Source organism: Parasteatoda tepidariorum, chromosome X1 (genome assembly GCF_043381705.1).
Source record: "Parasteatoda tepidariorum isolate YZ-2023 chromosome X1, CAS_Ptep_4.0, whole genome shotgun sequence".
NCBI lineage: Eukaryota > Metazoa > Arthropoda > Arachnida > Araneae > Theridiidae > Parasteatoda > Parasteatoda tepidariorum.
This window is the reverse complement of record NC_092214.1, coordinates 15041758-15064802: the sequence shown is the minus strand read 5'-3', so window position 1 is coordinate 15064802 and position 23045 is coordinate 15041758. Positions and strand designations below refer to the sequence as shown.

At 28.8% G+C, this 23045-nt stretch overlaps 1 protein-coding gene across 1 annotated transcript in view; it reads right to left on the bottom strand.

The window, feature by feature from the left end:
- The window catches only part of LOC107436394 (glycine receptor subunit alpha-1), a gene marked incomplete at its 5' end in the record, with an annotated part of 95340 nt that extends 72836 nt beyond the window's left edge, over positions 1-22504 (bottom strand). Inside the window, 1 exon segment of the mRNA XM_016048103.3 lies at positions 22421-22504. Coding sequence (XP_015903589.1) covers positions 22421-22497 — 77 coding nt within the window.
- Between the last annotated feature and the right edge of the window lie 541 nt (positions 22505-23045).

The window sequence follows — 23045 nt, the reverse complement described above, 5'->3', positions numbered from 1 at the left end:
TGTACACGGTCTGCCTTGAAACTGTCGTACTGGTAGCTGAAGAGAGCTGACGAGACAGGTCTGATGCTGTGCTCCGTCTGTTTCTTTTGGCAGTAACTGCCAAATACCGGTCTTCATTCGGCGTTGTAACTCGGGGGCGACCTGTGCTGTAACGTCTACTCACATTACCATCATCTTGGAATCGTTGCCAAAGCCTGGAGATGACACTCTGGGTGATTCCAAGTTCCTCGGATACTTCCAGCTGGGTACGTCCACATTCCAGTCGTCCGATGATTCTGCCACGTAAAAAATCATCCAAATGCTTCCTTTGTGCCATAACTATGCGGTTATTGCACTGAAAGGCTTTTAAAGCGCTTGTGAACAATTTTACTACTTTGCCACCATTCCTTATATACCCCTCTCTTACACTCTCGTCATTGTGACGTACTACCAGCGTCATCTAGTGGTTTCCTGTAATTTGCATATTATTCTTCAGGATATATGTGATAATTCCACAGGTGAAATTTTAATTTTAAAGTTTGATTTCTGTGTGATTCTGAATTATCCTTAATTTATGAACATGAGTGTACTTCGAAATTATATAGAAACTTCTGTGACACTTCAAAAACAGGGGATACTAAAATTGTTTTTAAGAACTGGAATTCTTTCCAGTCTCTTTGGGCTTCTATATATATTTGAAATTTTAGCACATTTCCACATGCCTTTTATACTTCGAAATTATATAGGAATTTCTATGACACTTCAAAAACAGGGGATACTAAAATTGTCTTTAAGAACTGGAATTCTTTCAAGTCCCTGCAAATTGAATACTTTGAAAGGCCAACTTTGATGAATATTATTTATCTGGATGTTTATCACATTTATCAAAAAGCGTGAATGTCCCGTAAACCGATGTTTTTTAATGTCCATTTCACGGTATTCTCTATAAGGATGTTATTCCTAATCTACCTTAATCAGATGTCTACTCTAATAAATAATAAAATACCGAATAAATTAATATCAACGAATATCTTGGACATTCACCAATACATCACTGTCTGTATTCATTTGCATATTTCAACGAAAAATAATACAGTTTATGATCACCAACAGCCATTTAAATCGAGCATTGTTTTTATTTCTTCATATATGATACTGCAAATCCGAAAGACACATTTGTTTGCTACTTCCACCTGTTTAATTCCCTCGGTAATTTATTCATAAATGTATCTCAAACACGTGGTATTTATATAGGGTGGGAAACATCTTTCCGAATGATTAAATTTACTCTGACAATTATTTCTATTATTTTGTGATTTATTAAATAGTCATAAATTATTCGTTAATTGTGAAGAAAGGAAACATTCTAGCACCATTTGTCTTCCATTTGGTGAGTAATGTAATAAGAAAAAAATATTTAGTTACAAAGAATAAAGGTGCAAAAATTACTTTCTTGGGAAAAAAAATTTCTTTCATGTATGTGCAACACTTTTTTAATAATGGCTGGGTTTGCATAATCTAATGGTTCTAAACTATTTAGGTTTAAAAAATAATTGTTATTATGCATTCCTTTCAAAATTTAAGTACGAAAATAGAGCACTAAAACGAAAGTTGTCATAAATCTTGTTCTTCTTTTTGTTACAATGCAACTTGGATATAAAAAAAAACTTAAGAAAATTTAATTTACTACTACCATTTGTTTCTTAGTTATAGTTAGAACAAAGCCAACAAGTTAAAAATTAAATAAAGCAGTTTAGTTAATTAGATACTGAAAGTACTTTAGTTATGGAAGAAAACAGAGAAGATAATAAGCGAACTAAGTCTTTGTCCTTTCATATTTATAGTATGATAAAAGTAGTGGATAATAATGGATAAGTGTAAATCTAAATGCCTTAATCTTGTGCTTGAACTGAGGATTTAATTCATTTAAATTCTGAACTATAATGCTTTAGTGAAATGTAGGAAAGATGACACCTCTGAACATCCTAAAGTCTATTATTGAAATTAATAGACAATTTCGACACAACCTCACCTAATCATTCCTTTTGTAAATCAAAGCATTCATATTAGCTTTATTCTCTGTGCGTGTGTCTTAGTGTGTGTATGTGTGTGAGTGTTACCTGCAATGTTTGATATCTAGCATTCAATGGAATACTAGATTAGAAGCATTCAAAATATGAAATAGTACATTTCCGATTCGTTCCGAATATAATGAAATGTAATTCAAAATGCCATTCAAGCCTATCATATTAAAACAAATAGGTTAATTTTAATTTCTTAATTTTTATAGGAAAATTTTGTTTATCTTAATAAGAAGGGCATAAATTTTATTTTGTACAATTTACACTTTTCTTTACATTCGTATTTTAAATATTTTTCTTAATGGTATTCATTTTTCTCACGATAACGTTTCTATATTTGAGGAATGCGCGTCATTTATATAATAGCCTTATTAGGACCTTTTCTTCATACTTTGCCTAAATAGGGAAAAGTATATAATAATTCTCTAGGAAAAGTATGTAATAATTCTCATATTTCATATTTTGCCTAAGTAACTTTCATATTTTGCCTTTCATACTTTCCGGCATTATATCCAATGTTTAGGCATTCTATAGAAAGCCAGCGTTTCATACTTTGCGGGAAACATATATACTTATATATACTAGGGAGCAGAATCCTCTATTAACTTCTGCTCTTCACAATCAGTTCACAATCATTTTTTTTCTCTTGATACCAATTTTTGTTTCTTTTTTTTCAAAGGTTGTAATTATTTTCATAATATATGGACAGTGTGCAAAATAAAAATGTAAACACTCAACTAACTTTTGATTTTTCAATCGGATGTTCACGAATCTTAGCAATTCGAGTGCTTATTAATTAGAGCAGTCGATATTATGAAATCAGACACCTTTTCTTAATAAATGGATTCACCCTTAAAATATGGGTGATAGTAATCTCAATAGTTTGGTGAGGCGATCTCTTAAAGTTAATTTTACTTATTGTGCCATGTCTCGAGATTTTTATGCGAATCGAGTCATTTTTGCCCACAATTAAAAATTCATTCATCCAAACATAATTTCAGATTTACTTATTATTTTATTTATTAATGTGTGTTAAAATTTTATCATTTTAAAGGATGTAATTTTAAAGGGCAAAATACAAATTTCGAGGTGAATCAATCAATTTTAGAGTTATCAAATTTTAAAAAAGTTGCATACTTAAAATTTGATTTCTCAAAAACTATTCAATCGATTTAGTTCAAATTTTATATCTATCATTTGAAATTCCCCAATATAAAGAGGTGCAATAATTTATAGTTTGATATTTTTCGACCAATTACATATTAATAAAATAATGAAAAATTATTAAGGATTATTTTTTACAAGGAGTTAATGTTGATCAAACGAATTTTATGATTATGTAGAAATTGCTTTTTTTTTATTCGCTGTAAAATATGGTTAAATACGCAAACAGCGAGAATAACAAGAAGGGATCCATATTATCAGGGACCATACTTTTCAAAGATTTCTTTAGTATTTACAAGTAGAAATAGTCAGATTATATGTGAAAAAAACATTTTCAGCAAATTCCGAAGCTCGCTTTTTAGTTCAGCATCAGTTTACTGTAACGAATTCCAACACAAACCATAATTAACGAATTTAATAAATAAAAAAACACAGAAATTTAATGTTTTAGCCTAAATCATAAAAAAATTTCACTTTTTTCAAGTAGTAATATTTGGTTGCCCGCTATTTTATATGGCAAACACTTATAACAGAGATTCACAGTTAAGAAGTAATAATTGGAGAGACTTCTAAAAACCAAATCTTTAAGTACAATCTTAAGCATCCCATGAATAGCTGGAAAAAATGCAATTGGATTACATTTTAACAAGTAAGCAATGAAGCAAAATGTTGTCCTACCCATGCACATCTAATAAATCCTACATCGTATCTGTTCTTAAATAGCCAGTAGTAACATTTTTATACTAAAAGCTGAAACAACCAAATAACAATTATTAAATTTAAAATTTGAGTCTTTCTAAATACCCAATTTTCCATAAACAACACTATCGGGTAATATTTCAACAGCTAGAATAAAAACATCTTTCACACGTTAGAAAATTAGGATTATAATGAAACAAGTCAGCACTATAAAACTAAAAGGATACTAAAACATAGAACGAGATAAATGCTTCAAGATAACTATTTTATAGAGATTTTATGTCCCCATATTTTATTAAGCTTCAAATCATTATTTGGATGGGTTTTTATGTTGTTTTAGCGTGTAGACGTTAAGAATATATGGCAAGAGAGTAAATTCATTGCTAATAAATCACATCTGTAAAACATGAATTATAAATGATGTCAGCCATCATTATTTTCTTTTATTGCCTAATAATTTAATATTATAATCCAATTATTTTACGATTTATTAAACGATAATCCAAAACAAAATGTTCTGTTTTAGGAAGAACGAGAATTATCTCACCAAGTTTCACGTGAAAATAATTCCGTAAAAATATAGTTAGGTTATTTTATTTTACAGTCGGTCTATAATAGATTTGCAGTTACGAAGCCTCGTCATTTCAAGCATAACCTAGAAAACAACGGAATAAAGATTTAACGCATTAATTTGAGCGGATCCCTAAAGCTTTTAAGGGGAACAACACCCTATAAAAAAGAAGGATTTTTGTGATTAACTTGATAGATAATTGTACATTTAATCCCGTTAAAAAATTTAAAAAAGTAGCACTCATATAATACAACTTGGTTTAATAAATCATCAATAACTTGCTGTGCTCATAACTTGAAAAAAAATATAATCCAAATTTGATTCCGTTTGGATTTTTTAAAACTATATGAATGTAATTTTGTTGCTCGTAGAATTTTTAAAAAATAATTTTTTTTCCTAATTCACAAAAAAAGATGACCTAAAATAAGTTTCGTGATTTACTCAAATGCAGTCAACTCAAATAAAAGGGCAATTAAAACTATATTTCTAATGAACATTATTTAAAATAAATTGGTGGAAAATTGTACTAGTTAGAGAAACATAACTCCGAATAAATTGAGTTTAAAAGTTTTGTGATGAATACTCCATATAAATATATAACAATTATCTATAATGCATCATTACCAGGTTCATAAGATGCCTTTTTAGCAGTCTCAAGTACTAGTCTAGCCCTTTTTTAGTCAATCTATCTTCATTAGTCGTCTCAGGATCTGCGGTCATCTTCATGTTCCTTGGCTGTTGGGCCTACATTTATTTCGATCTCGTAGCAATCGTAATTAAAAATTATTACTACTAAATAATTTGCAATTTCCACTAGCATTTGTATGTAAAGTATCATTAACTCTTACATAACTTCCAATGATTCTTATGATTCTTCCAATTAATTCTTACACAACTTCCAATGATTCTTATGATTCTTCCAATTAATTCTTACATAACTTCCAATGATTCTTATGATTCTTCCAATTAATTCTTACATAACCTCCAATGATTCTTATGATTCTTCCAATTAATTCTTACATAACTTTACAAATCATTCCAATGAAATAATTAAAATACTTGCAATTTATTAAACTGTTTCGATAGGAGTGAGCAAATTCATTAATCAACTGAGAGCACAAATGTAGGCATGTCTTAGCGTAGCCTCTGTCGATATATCAAGCGTTCATATTTTTACGAAAATCAATTTAATATTTTGATACAATAATCATAAAAGGGTGGAAAAAAGCAATAATTTTTTTAATATTATTGTGTTCCGTCTAAGATGGGAACCTTTTGAGGATAATTTTAATGTTTTGTAGTACAGATAAATTCCTCCTGAATAAATTATGATCTAATTAACAGTTTTTCATGTATTGCGGGGAAATCATAATAGATATTTTAATCAATTAAGGTATGAATAAAATTACGAAATAAAATACAAAAATGTATTTTTTATTAAATAAACATACCTTTTCTTCGATGGATTCAGACCCTGAAATTATGGGGAAATAATACAAAATGAAATCTGCAAAAATATGTTCCTTAATAAATTATGATTTGTTTTTACTTTTCACGTTTTTTGTATCTAAACCTCTCACAAAAAATATTTTACACATTATTTAATTACTTAATTTAATAATAATCAAAAGTTATAAATTTTTGAATAATTAAAATTGTTTTAAGGAACTTACGTTTAAATTACGAAATCAAAATTTTGTACGGAATCGTTTCCAGAGAAATGATTTAAAAATGCATCTTTTTATGCTCTCACAATATATAGTAGATACGAATTAAAACTTTATTCAGGAGAAATTTTAATCGTTTATATATCGCTTAAATTATTTAGTACTTTTCATTTGATTCTTATATATCGCCATGTTTTGATATATATAAAAAAAAAAAAAAATTGGGGGGGGGATAGGGTATTCTTTCTTTTTATGGAATTTCTTTTGTTTCTTCCTTTTTTTTCTTCCCATAGAACTTCATATGTTGTGATATGTAATAAATGTAGGAAGAATCTGCTTAAGGGAATATAATTTAGCCCCACCCCAATGGGGGGTAGCCCGGGAATTCTCTCAAATGCTGTGTTTTATCAGTTCAAGAAAATGAATTAAAATCCTACCTTCAAATGAAACAACCCCGACCCTGGGTTGCGCGAATGTAAATGTACACATCTAAAGATGTGCTCTTTAGTGACAAAAGAATGCTCCGTAATATAAAGTTATAGGTGCCCTATAGGCCAGGACAATAAAATTTGGAACACAATATATGAACATGAATTGTAAATAATAGTGATCAGATGTAAAGACGCTTAAGAGAAGCATTTCTTAGAACATATATTAAACCTAAGGAAATGAACATAGCGTGTAATTCTGTTTTCAAACTTATTTTATGAGTTCCTTTTTTTTAAATAATAAACTAATAAATACAAATAAATTCGTGATCTCGTTGATTTGCATGAATTACTTGGTACATTTAATTAAATTAGTCTTTTTTTTTAAAAAAAAAACTTTAAAAGTCAATAGTTTATTTAACAAGGTTATGACGGTTCCGCAAATTTATAATAATGGATTAACATGAAGTTCTATCGCATGACACCCCAAACACTGCCCCTTAATGATTAATAAGAAAGGTTTAAAATATTAAACCACTCATTTCGATCTCCGCGTCACTTCATTATACAGTACCTGGCCAAAATATTAGACGCCCGGTGAGATTCTTTGTAAAATCTTAATTATCAGGTGTTGCTATACAGCTCGACTATTTTTACGCGACTGAAACCGGTTTGCACTTGCTTACGTTCGTGTATCAATTGGTTAAATTACGCGATAAATGATATAAATTCGATGATTTTATAAATTAGACGATATATTATATACATATAAAATATTTATGATATCGGGTGTTATTTTAGTATATTATAATAATTAGACCAACTTATTAGACGCTCTGTAGTTTTTTAATATTTGCATGCTTTGCACGAGTTTATATGCGATACTTTTATATTTAAACATATATGTAATGGGGAGATTTTTTATATACTTCCGATTTATATTTATTTTTAACGTATTGCATTACAGTGTTAACCAACTGATACACGAACGTAAACAAGTGCAAACTGGTTTCAACCGCGTAAAAACGATAAAGCTGTATAGTATCACCTGATAATTAAGATTTTACGTAAAATCTTATAGTGCATATAATAATTGGGCAAATGACTGTAGGTTGTTATCCATGACTGTTTTCTCTCCCAAGAAAAAATAAACAAATAGTAAGAGCATATTTTAACGCTCACGAAAACATAAATAAAATACTACCACCTTTATTTCTTTTCAGCCCATACCAGGATAGAAAAAAAATCTTATGCATTAAATCTACCTAGACCAACGCTTCGAATGCAATAAATCTAATTTGGAGAAAATTTCAATAATAGTTTGCTACATAATAGTTTCCTAAAGAAAAAAATAAATTTGAAAATTTCATTTTAGTGTAAATAGTTCGTTTTAATAGAAAAGAACGACATATGTTTTAGTCGTTGACTAAAGTTTTGATGAGAAAAATCTCTAGCTCACAAAATAGTTTCAAAATATCTTCATTTAGTAATAGAATAATCATTCTGAATTAGATATAAATTGAGCTTTATATCATAATTAACTTATAAATAGAATTGGAAGATGTCACTTCTATTCCCTCAAAATGTCATTGGATGAATGGCTTACTGTTTATTTCGGAAAACATTCACTTTCTTCGAAATCAGCTTATTTTGATTGAATCTTATCTAACTTTAATCAAAATATATAATACCAAAAAATTAGCTCGAAAGTTTTTTACAAGTCATTTAACTAAGTCGATTCTCCAAAGTTTTTTTTTGGGGGGGGGGCCTAAAATAAAATAAACACTTAAAAAACTGAATGTTTTTCATTTTTTGAAAAAATTGAAAGCTTTTTTTAAACAAGCAAATTCTTTATATTCCATTTTTTTAAGAAAAAAATTAAATCAATTCAGTTTCTTTTCTTCCTAAATCAAACAGAAAAAAATTACCAAACGGCAAGATTATAAAAACTGCTCATGAAACTAACTAATTTTTAATGGGACTTTCACATGAAAAAAAAAATTTATAAAAAAAATGAGTGTGAAACCACAATGATAAAAAGATAGTAAGAAAGAAACGGTGTCATGTTTGTTGTTGACAAAATATCTTTTTTTCAAAAATCGAAATACGAATTTTGGAAAATCAATCAAAGCTAAGCTGCTGCTCAGAAGCATTATTTAGTAAAAAAGTATGAAAGTTGGTTTATCTGATCTTCAACTATAACTATACACTTAAAATTTTTAAATATTCAAGTATAAATTTTTATGTTCCTTAATTTTAGAAGACTAAACTTTACATTCTTTAACTAAATTACATAAATTATGAACGAAGAATCTCTTTAATCCAAGACCCGTGTAAACCCTTAAATTCGAACTTTAAATAATAACTCTTTTTACTTAGCTTAGAAGAACTCATAAATGCAAAATTTGTTCTAAAATATTCAAGTCATTATAAATTTTTAGTTATTACTGCTTAAAAATTGTAATTTTTACTAATTCTAGGATATTTTGGTCATGAAATAAAATACCTTAGATATTTATGAAAACTGCCCAAATCAAGAATTCCAACCCAGTAAAAGCAATGATATTTTTACGTAGAGGCATACGAGCTGAAACTAAAAGTAGTCTCATCTGTAACTAATTATATATAGACTTAAAATCAGACTTATTTATATCGAAACAAATTAACATTGAGAAACGCTAATTTTTGAAATCGCTATCGTAGAAAATGCTTAAATGCAGGACTGGTCAAAAGTCTTTTAGTGTAGTTTAGTTATTTTGGGTTAACATGATTTTTGGTTATAAAGCCAATAATTTAAAAATTTTAAACATTATCTGTTCAACCATTTTATTATTATTCGAACCAGTTTGCCTCCAACTGATCCTGCAAAACAAATATTAATAATCTTATATTTATAATAATAATATAATATCAATATTTATATACTAATAATATTTATAATATATACTAATATTTATAATATATACTAATATTTATATAATAATAATATTTATAATATATAATNGTTTAATAATACTTATAATATATAATAATATTTATATAATAATAATATTTATGATATATAATTATAAATATCATTTTCAATTTAAAAACATATTTTAATGAACAATTTTTGTAATAGAAAATAATTTTTTTTAAATATTTTTTGACAGAAATAATTTTATTTAAAGAAATCATTATTATGTGAAATAAAACTTTCTTTAAGAGTTAAAAACTAGTAACTAGTATTTCATCTTCCTTTTAAAAAACTTTAATTGCGAAAAAAAATGACAGATGTTGCAACTGGATCATAAAATTATGCGATAAAACACTTTAATTAGATACGATTCTCCGTAAAATCCTATAAGCAAGTGTTGGCTTAAGTTTATTAAGCTTTAAATAAGATTTATTTAAACTGAGATGGGCTTGAAAAGTTAATAAAGTAAATTATCTGAATTTCATAAAGTTATAAACTAGCTAAATTTTGTAGACGTTTCTTTAAAAAAATTTTATACAGAACAATGTTCTAACATTGGTAGTTACTATTAAAAAATTATTCTGTTGCATAAAATATTTTAAGAAAATTTTATCAAATACTTAATAAATAGTAATAAATTATAATAAAAAAACTTCTATTGCAATGTTATTGGTTGAACATTTTATTAAAAATTAGTTTTTTAAATTTATCTTTTTGTGATGTTGTCAGCGTTCTTGCTTATATAAAAAATATTTTTACTGACTTTTTTTAAATATTTTTTTAATTTGGCATGATTTATGACTTAGTATGAGAAAAAATATATACGAATTATTATATTAAGCATGAAAGAGAACGTGAAATGTCAGAACGAAGTGAAAAATAAATAAAGAAATGGAAGTTTAAAAAGAAATTCATTATCTTTAACCCAAACAAAACCAGCAAAACATACATTTCTTTATTTTTGTTTCTCTAATACTGATTGAATTGTTAAAATACATAAATATTATTTTAATATAATTAAATTTTGAAAATTCCAAAAATATTTATCAAAATTTTCATTCGAAAAAAAATTCATTTAATCTTTAAATTGCATTACTAATATACATTCTAAACATACAATCATTCTTTTGTATTGTCAGTAACTTTACTGTCAACCTATGAAGCTGTTCATTTTCTTAAGATATGTAAAAAAAATAATTAATAACTTTCCTCCTACTTAAAATGACGCAAATTTCAAAAAAATAAAAAAAAATTTTTAAAAAAAAATCTCCAAAGACTCGTGAATGCATGCTTTGAATGCAGCTTCAATTTACAGTAAATAAATCAAGCAAATATATTTAAGTGACAGAACCCTCTTTTTTATGAATCGTTAGAGCGTCTAAAGAAAATAGACACAGTTTTAAACAAAAATTAAAAGGATGAATAGAGTATGAAGGGTTGATGCTACCTGGCATTTTGCCTTCGAACAATATTTCTTTTGGAGTAGATGAACTCTTCTCCTTTACTTTCTTCAATATTTACTGTTGAATTTCTGTTTTTCAAACATTTTTATAAAACAGATAGTATTAAGATTATTATCACTGAAGAATATTTAAATATTAAATAATTTTAAAACTAAATGCTTTTGATCACTTGATTGTTTTTTTATGTGATTGACATGTTGACGACAGATTCTATGTTGATGACAAAAGACTGTGAAAAGGTCAGGGAAAAGATGTGACGAAGGATATCTGCCCTGAAACTTGCACAAGAGCTCAAAATGTCATGAGATTCAATGTTAGATATTCTGAGAAAGGACGTTGGGTGCAAAGCTCATAGAAAGAGTCAAATTCACGGAGTCTGCAATGATGAAAAGGAAGGGGGAAGAGCCCCCTATGCTTCTAAGGGGGAAAGCCAGGATTATGTTCTACGTTATTAAAATGTTTCATCTGTGATGCTTTGGGAGGCTATTTCGAAAACAGACAAATTTCCGCGAGTTTTCATTAAAATTGGAGAAAAATTCAGTGCCCGATATTAAAAAATTAAGGTTTTGGAGAAAATTTTACTTCCAAGTGACCGGAGTTTATATGTGGTGGAATATATTTGTTTCCAACAAGATGGTGCTCTTGCCACACGTGTAGCTCAGGCGAATTTTGTAGTTCCAGAGATGCCAACTGCTCCGGACACGCCAAAATAATTTTAATAACGGTAAATAACTACAAATTAAAATTTGCAAATATTTGTCTAATTTTGCTTACTTTTTAACAGGTTTAACATGATTTACTATGATAAAGTAGTGAATATATAAGCCTACGAATTATTTAGAAACAGTGGTAGATAACAATCTACTAAATTGAATTTATTAAACAAAGAATCACAATTAATAAACTACCATTCGATAATATTTATTCGCTGTCCGGAGCAAGTTGGCATCTCTGTAGTTCAAGAAAATTAATATCTTACAGACAGCAGTGTAGTTTATTGACATTTGCTCAAGAAAAAAAAATAGAAATTCATCAAATTTTGAATGTCAGGGAAATGACATATTAACTTAGAAGTTTAAAAAAACAGTCATTTTAAGCTAATAGTAAGTAACTCAACTTAAGCCTTTGCGTTACATTGACCATGAATTGCTTTAATTAATTCTTTTGTCCTCTGTAGAAAGAATCAAAAATGCTTTTGTTGCTGATATGTATGGAATAAAATTGTGTATAATATTGTCAATCATTAAATGAAAAAAAATAACTTTGATTACATTCAAGCATATTACATACTTACGTAAACATTGTATTAGGTTAATATTTGCTTTCTCTCTTTACATTCAACTGCTTAAAAAATTTTCTGGTAACTGTTTCAATGCCCTGGCATTCATAAGTCAGGAAAATGACAGCCAGGATAATGACAATTTGCCATTATATAGCATTTAACTTTACTTTAATTTAACATTTCGGCCTAAGATGTTCACATTCTGCAGAAAACAACAGGATTTCTTGAAATAACTAAGGTAAATGTAAATAGTTCATGTTAGTAATGATTTCAAGAGGACAGGAAAATGAGAACATAAAAACCTAATCACCTTGTAAAATTTTTTGAAATAGGTTTTGAACCAGAAAGTTGTTACTTTATTCACGCAATAAGACATGTTCAGAAAGGATGGTATTCTATTCAATCTATTAACATAAGATATTGATTGCTGGCGCTACCTATTTTAGTTATAAATCACTAAATAAAAGTAGCCACGAAAATGACAGATTTTCTTGTGATAAACAAATTATTGACAGAAAAATAAAATCATCCGCATATATTCTAGAAATGCTTACAATGGTTGAGATAAAAAAAATTAGATATTGAAAAATTTATGCGATGTCTTGAAGCTAGGTATTATTGAAAATACTGTATGTGATATACCAGGAAAATGACATTTTGAAATTCAATTAAATTTTTTAAATATACAAAACAGCCAATTTTAGTACAAGGTCATTTTAATATACTAGCAGCAATGCTATTTATTAAATAAAATTTGAAAAAAGAAGTTCTTTTGTATAGTTCTAGATCTTCGAGCAAGTGACTGTAAATTTTCATATTTCGTGAGAATCACCTATATATACATCAATGAACTCAAAGTTGTATATAAAAAAAAAGGCGGTTACAATTTTATTAAAATCCTATACCTCCAATTCATTTTATGTTTTTATTTTGCTATTGACAAGAAAAATTTGATGCCCAGTAAACACCCCAAAATATACTGAAACTGTGTAATATATATATATATATATATATATATTAAATTAAGTCAAATGGATTTGAAAAGGTTTAAACAATGCTCATCAATTTTTGTTGCCAGAGAGAGTTAAAAAAAATTGGCATTTGCTTACGCTCTTTATTTTTCAAGCGCTTTTATTTTTAAAAACAGGTTTAACATTTTTTAAAGGTCAATTAAGCACTTTGTGTTTTAAAATAAGAAGTAAACATTTTCAAAGTATATTAAAACCGTGTGTTGCAGCAAATTCACACTAAGATTAGATTTTTCAAAAGCCGCCACTAAGATAAAATCTTTTCTTAGTAGACTGTTTTATGTTTGTCAAATGTTCAGTGTTTTTTTTTTTCTGTTTCAATGTTTGTTTGTTTTTTGTTTTTTTTAAATTCAAACTCCAAAGTAGGCAACGTGAAATCATTGTGAATGTAAATAACATTCTTTAACTTTGTATTTTCAGCATTTTTTTTATTTGAAATAATTAAACACATATGAATGATTTTCTTTTGTTTGTTGTTAGTTGTAATATTATTTTGATAAATTAATTTGCTATATTATTTTTTTGCTAAAGATTATTTTTGATTTTAAATATAATACCATCTCTTTATATTATTTTTCAATCTTAATAACTTTAAATAAAAGGATTTACGCAAGTGCGTTATTGCCATAAAATTAACACTTCTGGAAAAAGTTGTCAGAATAAAACGTATTTTTAGATACGATTAAAAAAATCGAATTAAAGTTATCATTTATTGCAAGGAAAAATACAAGTTTTATTACCCTCTTGAACCACCTCTAACGCAAATAAAGGAGCATTTATTGCAATAAAAAATACAAGTTTTATTACCCTCTTGAGCCACCTCTAGCGCGAATGAAAGACAGTTGGTCATGGACGCAGGTAAACCCTTTATAACCTCGTTTCACAGTTGTAAAAACTCTGCTAAATCGACTGAACGTGGAAGTTGTTCAACTTGCCGTCATAGATAAGCTCGTTCGGTGGCAAAGCTGGGGATCAAGTAGGACAGGAAAATGTGGCGGAGGCAGTCTTGTGACACCCTTGCTGTGTGTGACTCAGCATTGTTTTGATGAAAAATGGCTTCACAAATAGCTGAAGGATGTCGCAAACGTATTGCTGGGCTGTTATGACGCCGTGAAACAATATTACGGGTGATCGTTAGCCTCCCACAGTTAGTTTGACAACAAGGGGATTCTACCCCATTATTCGTCTACCACTCATCATCGTTGCGTCAGGATATTTTACGTCAGCACTGTGATCGGGGCGTCAGCACTGCGATCGAGAGCAAAATTCGCATCAATCAGCCACCGCTGGGATCGAACCTAAGTCACACCATTGGAAGATAATGTATTATCCCTGAGTCCCCCCGAGTCTAAAGAAATTTTAAAGAAAACATTCAGTTATCAAATCGTTATTGATGCAGTTATTACTCATTGAGTTATTTTACATCAAAATTAAAGATGCCCGTAATTGAGGCAACTATTTGAAAGAAAATTATGATGCAGCTACGTACTATTATATCTGCAAATGAGTAACCATTAATATAATTAAGATAAACTATAAAAGGTATAAAAACTGGAATACTAAATAAGATTTCGGAGAAAAGGCTGAGTGAAGCAAGCTGGGATTTGAATGACGTCAGCAGTTTCGTGGATTGGCGAGTGACAGGGACTGGAAACCTCTAATGCTGAAAGTTAAGATGGTGCAAAATTTCAAGGGTTTTTTTTTATTAAAAGAGTTTGTTATTTTTAATTCTAATTTTTTAATGATTGAAAAAATACAGTGATATGTTACTTGAAGCTGTACCAATATCACGCATGCGCAAAATATCGTGACATCAGGGCGGTTTCAGGTGACATCTGAAGCTGAGTCGTCGCGTATAAGTTTTCTGGCTGAGGGGCTGCAAGCTTTATAAAGTGAGGGTAGTAGCTTCCTTAATAAGAAGATGTTAATTGCTCATTTCTGTGTTCACCGGCACTTTCGAATGTTTTACAGTGTATTGGTTAAATTTAACTTTTAAATGTTAGAAATTTTCCTTGGGGAAATAATGCCAAGTGAAAAGACAGAAGAAGAGCCTTCGCTCAACATTAAAGATATCTGTAACTTTTAATAGGCAATACCATGAGACCAACTTGAAAAACAGATTCATTAGGACAGGTGATCACCAAAATCATTCTGCATTGTTTGCGACAACCAGCTCTCAAATCAGACAATGAAACCTTCAAAACTGCACCTTTAACTCCAAACACCATCGATAAAAAGAATAACTTTTGAAAGAAAGAAAGGACGTAAAAGGTCCACCACATCCGAGTATCATTTGGTCGCTAACTGTATTGCTAAGGCTAAAAAGCTAAATTATTGATCTCCATTAAAGGCATTCTAAGAGAGACTTCTGTGGGAAATAAAGGAAATAGACATTGTTGGAAAGGCACGCACTCCAATCTACAGATAGCGACAACAAAGCATAGCTACTTGTTTATGTGTGATCAGAAGAAGTGAGCAAAATAAATACCCACAATGATTTTAGTTCAATTGATTGGATTTTTATGAATTACGTGTCAAACTTAATGGTTCTAGGGGGTGACTTATATGCTATTTAGTTCTAGCTGTTAGTTAAGTTATGAAATCAGACACAAAACTGTACTTTATTTGAATAAACATATGATTTTTCTTTACCTATTTTGATTCCAGGGCCCTTAAAATACGGGGACAGCAGAACAAATTTCGAAAAAATTGGATCAGGAATTGGGGTCCTTGGAAGCTATATATATTTCGTGTAATCCCTAAAAAAAGGTCAAATGCTATCGCCATAGCAGGTGGAGTAGTTTAGGATAGCCATAAACTAACTGCATGATCGTCAAGAGAGAAATACTTAGTGTTTCTCCGTTGCTAAGTAACCCAGCTGAAACAATAAGAAGAATGAAATAGAAACTGAAACCTTATCTTGGTTGGGGAATTCTTTCTTTTTAATTGTTAATAAAAAAAATGTCTCGAAGTAACTAGGCAACAGACATTTTTCAAGTTTATTTCTGCGCAAAAAGCAAACGTTAGTTTTCATCTCCTTGGAAAATAAAATTTTAATCAGTATGTAAATTCTTTGTGACTTTTCAAGTTTGCAGTATTTGAATATATGAACTTTTTATATGGTATTTGTATTTTTTAAGTTTTTAACTTTTTAAAATATCAAGACCTTAAACGAAACCTAAATTTTCCATTAATTATTTTAATTATATACTGATTTCACGAAAAAGATCCCGTAAAAAATGTAGAGTATATGGAAAAGATAATAATGCACATTCACAAGGCTTTATATAATTCACGATATTACTTTTTTCTATAATTAAAGAAATTAAGGAAAGTTACGAGGCATTTTATAAACATTGAAATATGTATGTTCTAGAATGTAGCAAATATGTGAGTTATGTAGCTTTCTTTGGCTATAGATAAATTGTAAAATTATTTGATGAACATACCAATTACAGCTTTAAAATTATTTGTAATTTGTAATAGTAAATGTCTTAGTATATTTTATTTTAATAATGATAAAAATCTAAAGTTAGAAAAAGAGCAGTTTTTTGAGATTATTCTAATAATAGCACTGTTTTGGAATCTCTTTACAATTTTCTATTTTCAGAAAAGTATATCGAGCATTTTTCTGATATAACAATATTTTGTGAATTATGCTAATGTTTAGAAATAATATTAACAACTTTTTGAAGTAACTTTTTTTCAATATTATCTTTTTAAAAGGGCAAGTTAGAGGGTGAGAATAAGTTTGATCGTCAAGATAAAATTGTAGTTCCAAATTATTTTGTCCATTTAAAAAGAAAAGCAACCTGCTGTAATTTTATGCGTTGCACATTTACTTTCTATTGCTCAATAAATAAAAAACAATAAAAAAAGACGATCAATAATGTATCTTCAGTTTTCGAAAAAATAATATGCTTCGTAAATAATCAGCTGTTTTGCATCGAGTTAAATTTAAAGCAGCAGAATGCTCTTAATTTCCTAACAGACTTAATTCTCAGCTGCCAATAATTCTAAGTTTTCTTTTATTAAGAACTTGTCAATAATTTTAAAACGAACGTTCACTTTAAAGGAAAACCTGAATTAAAGAACTAAAAAAACATTATTAGTATATTATTGAAAATTATTTACGTGGTAGTGTAAAAACTTTTATTTTGAAAAATGTAATTAAATAGATGTTAAAATTGAACTATGAAACACGCATGGCCAGGTAATTAAAAAATTTATTTTAAGTTTCAGGCGTTTAAGACAATATATTAGTTGTGGCGAAATTTTAAGATGTTTGAAAATGTCTGCTACGTATTCATCATTTATTCTCTTTCTAGTGTCATGAAATATCAAAATACGATTTCAGATGATCATCGTTCATATTACAATTTTATCCAAGAAAATATAACGATACCTTTTATAAAACGTATACATTAATTTAAGCTGTAATTGCTAGATAATTATAAAATATATATTGAAAAAATTTAGAAATATATTATTCCAAATCTAGGCATATGTATGTATATTATTGAAATTGTACAATTATTGAAATATTATTGAACTAAAAAATTAATTTAAAGAAAAAAGGCTGATGTAAATTATATTTTATCAGAAACATGCTTTTATAAAATACGACATTCGTTGAATATAATGTTTTACTCAAATCTTTTTACTAAATTACTAATAAATTTTCAGACGACTTAAAAAGAAACAATGTATTTATAGTTTTTTAAAAAAAAGATTAGCAATTGGCTATTAGCGAAAAACTAACATGAAATTTTTTGCTACGCAGGCGTAAGCCAAATTCCTTGTAAGTTAATTATTAATCAACTCATTTACATATTTCTTCATTGTCACTAAATTATTTTTTTAAAAATAACATTAATTTTTCTCGGCTTCTACCAAATAAAAACACTTGAAATTTCAGATTTCTCAAAAGAGAAATATGTAGGTATAAAAAATAATTAATGTTAATATGGTATAAAAAATTTATGCCTTATAATTCAAAATTTTTTTATCCGCAATTAAATTAAAAAATAAAAAATTATAACTAACTATTCAAGTGTTCAAATTGAAATGTTGTTTCAAATGCTAAATGTTGGTGTGTTATAGTTAATTTAGTAGCAGACACTGTGTCCCCTGATGAAGTGCTGTTTTTGCTACCATACATATCTTTATAAATTCTTCTTTTTTTGCTTGATTTGTGTTTCCAACTTTCTAAATTGTTCAAGTTAATTTTTATTAATAAAGAATGTGTGAAAAAGTACCGTATTTGAGACAGTGTAATTAACGAAACGTCTTCTAGATTCATCTGGGGAATACTTTCCTCTACATTAAATTAAATTATACGAGTACCATCTCTTTCATTTCATTAAAATATATATACTTGAATGATTTTACTGTCTTTTATGACCACATATTGCATTTATACGAAAGGTTACTTCAAAAATATTTTTAAAAAAACATTGTGAAAAAAAAACTAGTAACATTTTAAGTAAAAAGAAGCATTGAATATAAATCGATTCTTTCCTGTGCTTGCCTTACAAACTTAAAAAGCAGTTAGTTGGAAACAGGCTCGTATTCTCTAAAAATTAAATTGGTCATTTAAAAAAACATTGAAATCCAAAAGCATTGCTAATTATACAAAAAAATTTCAAATCAACGCATCAAATTTTTCTTTGTGAATATTCTTTTTAATCATTAATGATACATTAAAAAAATTTTAGAAATGTACGAAAATCTCCTTTTTCTAAAAAAACCATTTTTTTCGACTAATAAGCCCAGAAATTCCTTTTAATAGTTATAAAATAAAACTTGAAACGGTAAAAACTTGAACAGTAAAATAAAACTTGAATAAGAAATTGGATTAGAAAAGTTACGTTAAAATTTCCCAATACTTAAGTTATTGAAATTACTTTTCTCGAAAAAAAAAAACATTCCAGAGAGGTACCATTTCAGAAAAAAAAAGTTTCATTATTTCTCTCACTTCTGAATATTAACATTTTCAAGTAATAACTTAAGCATTAAGGATCATGTAAAACTTGTATCAAAATGATAGTATTTCGTTTAAAATTAGAGTTTAATTGCGAATAAACTACGCAAATTGCAATATAAAATCATTCGATATTACATACTCTAGGTTAGCGATTCCCAGTAGATGTTCCGCAGAACTCTAGGTTTCCGTAAGAAGTCACAGTGATTCAGTAAGTTCGGACTTTTTTTTTAAACCAGCAATGCTTTTTTTAAACCTGTAATAGGTTTGCACCCAACCAATAATCTATTATTTATTTAATGTTTAGGTTATTTTTATGAAATTATTCAATATGAAAAAAGAAAGAGTAAGATTTAGTTTTTTTTTCCATACGTATATCTCTTCCTTTTCATGCATTAAGCATAATTCTTTCGCATCAAACTTTACAATTCATAATGAAATAACCAAATTCAAGAATAAGGAATTATTTTTCACTGATAACCAATCAACAGTTTAAAAAAAAAATTTTTTTTTTCAAAACTATCAATTCAGTTTGACTAAAACGTCAACTACGCTGCGTTTGATAAATACGCCAAAAATGACTCGATAAAAAGCCGCCGCAGACATATGAATTCCATTACGATTATAAAACCTAATTTCCCGTTATTAATGAAACATTGAATAAATTTTATTCTTCACATTAAGTGTTCCCAGTAAATCACCGAAGATTCGGCCAAATACCCGAGCGGTTAGCGTGCCTGACTTCGAAGCTAAGGGTTGCTTGTTCGAATCCAGCTCAAGGCATGTCTGTTTCTCTCTGAGTGTTGTCCTCTGTAGTGTTTGATGTGTGAATGTGGCCGAACTGGTATGTGTGGCAGTGTAGCGTGGGTAATAATTACTCATCTCCGTGACTTTGGTCACAAGCTGCTCACTAGGCAACGCAAAATGAGCAACACTTCCAGCAACTTTCATAGCGAAGAACGATATGTTCAGTGCCTGCCGTTTAAAAAAAAGTAGATCACCGAAGTCAAGCAACACTGGCTGCGATCAATGAGCGGGGTAGGTGACCACTTTAATCACCCTGCGAAGTGACAGAGGATGCGCATTAAACTATTCTACCATAAAGTACTCGACTACCCAAAGTTGGGGAGCCATCTTCTACGCAGATGATGAAAATTGTGATGACATGTTTTTGGATCATCTTGAGGGATGCTTTAAAGACTGTAGCCCATTAGGAAGCTTTAGCGTGACGTAAATAAAGTGCTACTCACAATAATTTATTTTTATAACCGTCGTTGAACAGCAGACTGAATTTTCAGCTTACGACTATCAATGTTCAAGACAGAAGACAAGGGAACTCTTGGATCAATCATTGGGAGAAATGTGCCTTCGTGGCGGACTTCTTGGTGGAACTAACCCGCGTTTGCGTTACATGGTGAGGAAAACTACGAAAATCTCCTACAGTTATCCTGACGGCAAGGGGACTTTAACCCATGATCCGTGTACAACTGAGGATGTTTTACGCCAGCACTGTGATCGATACGAGCTGGGTGCTGAATTTGAATCAACCAGCCTTTGCCGGGATTCGAACCCGGTTTACCTCATTGGGAGACGAACGCTCTCTGAGCTCCTATGACTCTATTAAATGTTTTCAAAATAATTCGAATTTTTCTTTTCATCTTTTTTAGCATATTCAAACCTGCTAATAAGCATTTTTTTTTAAATCGCGATTCTGCCAAAAGAAGCTCGATCGTTTAGTGTTTCGTTAGGTGAATTAAAATTGGGAACCTCTACACTAGGTAACAAAATCAAATGGTACATAATCTCTAGTTATCCCTCATGCTTTCCCGGCACTTACTTAGACCATTATCTTTAAGTGTGTATGGATCAGGAAAATTATGCAAAAGGTTGCACATTTAGGAATCTATCGGGAAAGAAAACATCGAAATATGTATACCACGGGTTATAAACTATGACTGACGCAAAGGCGAGGAGAAGAAATAAACAAAAAAGGAATAGGTTACAAATCTCTGGCCCTCATACTTATTTAACTCTAGGTTTTCTTAACAGCTAATTTTATAACAGGATATTTTGCATAAAACTGACACTTTAGTGAAATTTTATATAATTATTTTCATTAATTTTTATAACAGATAATCTTAAATGGGTATTGAATACTACACAAAAGAAATCCAATAGTTTTTTTCCTGAAGAAACTTCATAAATTTCTCGAGATATTTAAAATTAATTGAATATAGTAAGAAAGCTACTGAGTTTATAATCTAAAAAAATGTGCTGCATGTTTAATAAATATTCTCACTTCAATAAAAATGAATACGATCTAGATTTTTTTTTTATGCAAAATACGTTAAATCGATTTTTCAGGACAAATTTTAGAGGAAAATAGTTTCAAAATTAACCTATGTATTAAAATTATATATATTATCGTTTGCTGAAACAGAAATGATATGTTTAAATTGTAGTAAACGATGTTCAAAATGTCTTTTATAGAATCAATTAAGATATTTTATGCAACAACAATGCTTAAATTTTACTTAGCATGTATTGTTTGAATTTAATTAAAAAATTTAAATTCATATAATACATCGCTAAGTAAATCAGCTAAAATAAATCGAATACGAAATATAAATATTATAAGATACAAAAAATGAGGTATAAAAAAATTGAATATAAAGGATTCTTTAAACCACAGCTAGATAATATTTTGAAGCAATTAAACATCTTCATTTTATTAGATCACAATACTAATATTCGATCTCGTTAATATTGAATAAAAATTATGTTTATTAATGCAATGAAAACGTAAGTTTTTGCAGGAAAAAATAGTTCTTTCTTTACTTACAAAATTAAACCACGAGAATATGCTATAAAATAAAGAACCTGATTTAATAGACACCAAAACATATCACTTTAAAGCAAATATTAGTATTTAAGGGATATTTATAGCTAAAAAGTTCATTGATTATTGAAATTAAAAATGCAGAAAAAAATTCTTCAATGATTTTACAAATTGCGATTTCACATTTCATGCAAATCATCAAATTATTCATTGAATTAACAGAACTGTTTTGATTATAAACAAACGAAATAATCTAAATAGAATGCATTGTTCTACTTACTCCCTGCATTCCTTCGAATATGCACAATTGAAAAATATTATAGCAATGAAGAGCAAAAATGGGCTCTTCAAAATCATCCTCGATCTTGTTTGACAGACTATTTTCACAACAATTCTCGCATCACCTGTAGATGGCGGCAGTTTCGTTTATTCTTAACCAATCAGAATTGAAGTTTCCTGCCGGCGCCTCATTGTAAAAGATGATCATTGCACGCACGTGAAGAAAGGCATCTTGGCAGGGAATTTTGTGAAGTCATCCCTTCCAAAGATGTTTCTTCTTCAAGATGAAGATCCTCAGTACATTCAAAGAAAAAGTCAATTCTGTTCTGAGAATGATTGAGTGGTTTTTAATTGGAGTGTAAAACGTAATTTATTTATTTCCACACCTATTATCATGAATTACGAAGTCTCGACAGTAGAAACTAATAATACATGTAGTGTCACAATTTTTGAGTGTTTAATTATAGTACAAATTTAAGTCGGAAAATTACAAAAATAAATTATTCCTAATATATTGGCCTCACGAAATTATAGCCTCACCCAAATATACCGTTATTGATATTTTCTGAACTTTTTATGACACTTTTCTGCATCAAATCTAACACTATTTGTTTCTCAATTAAATA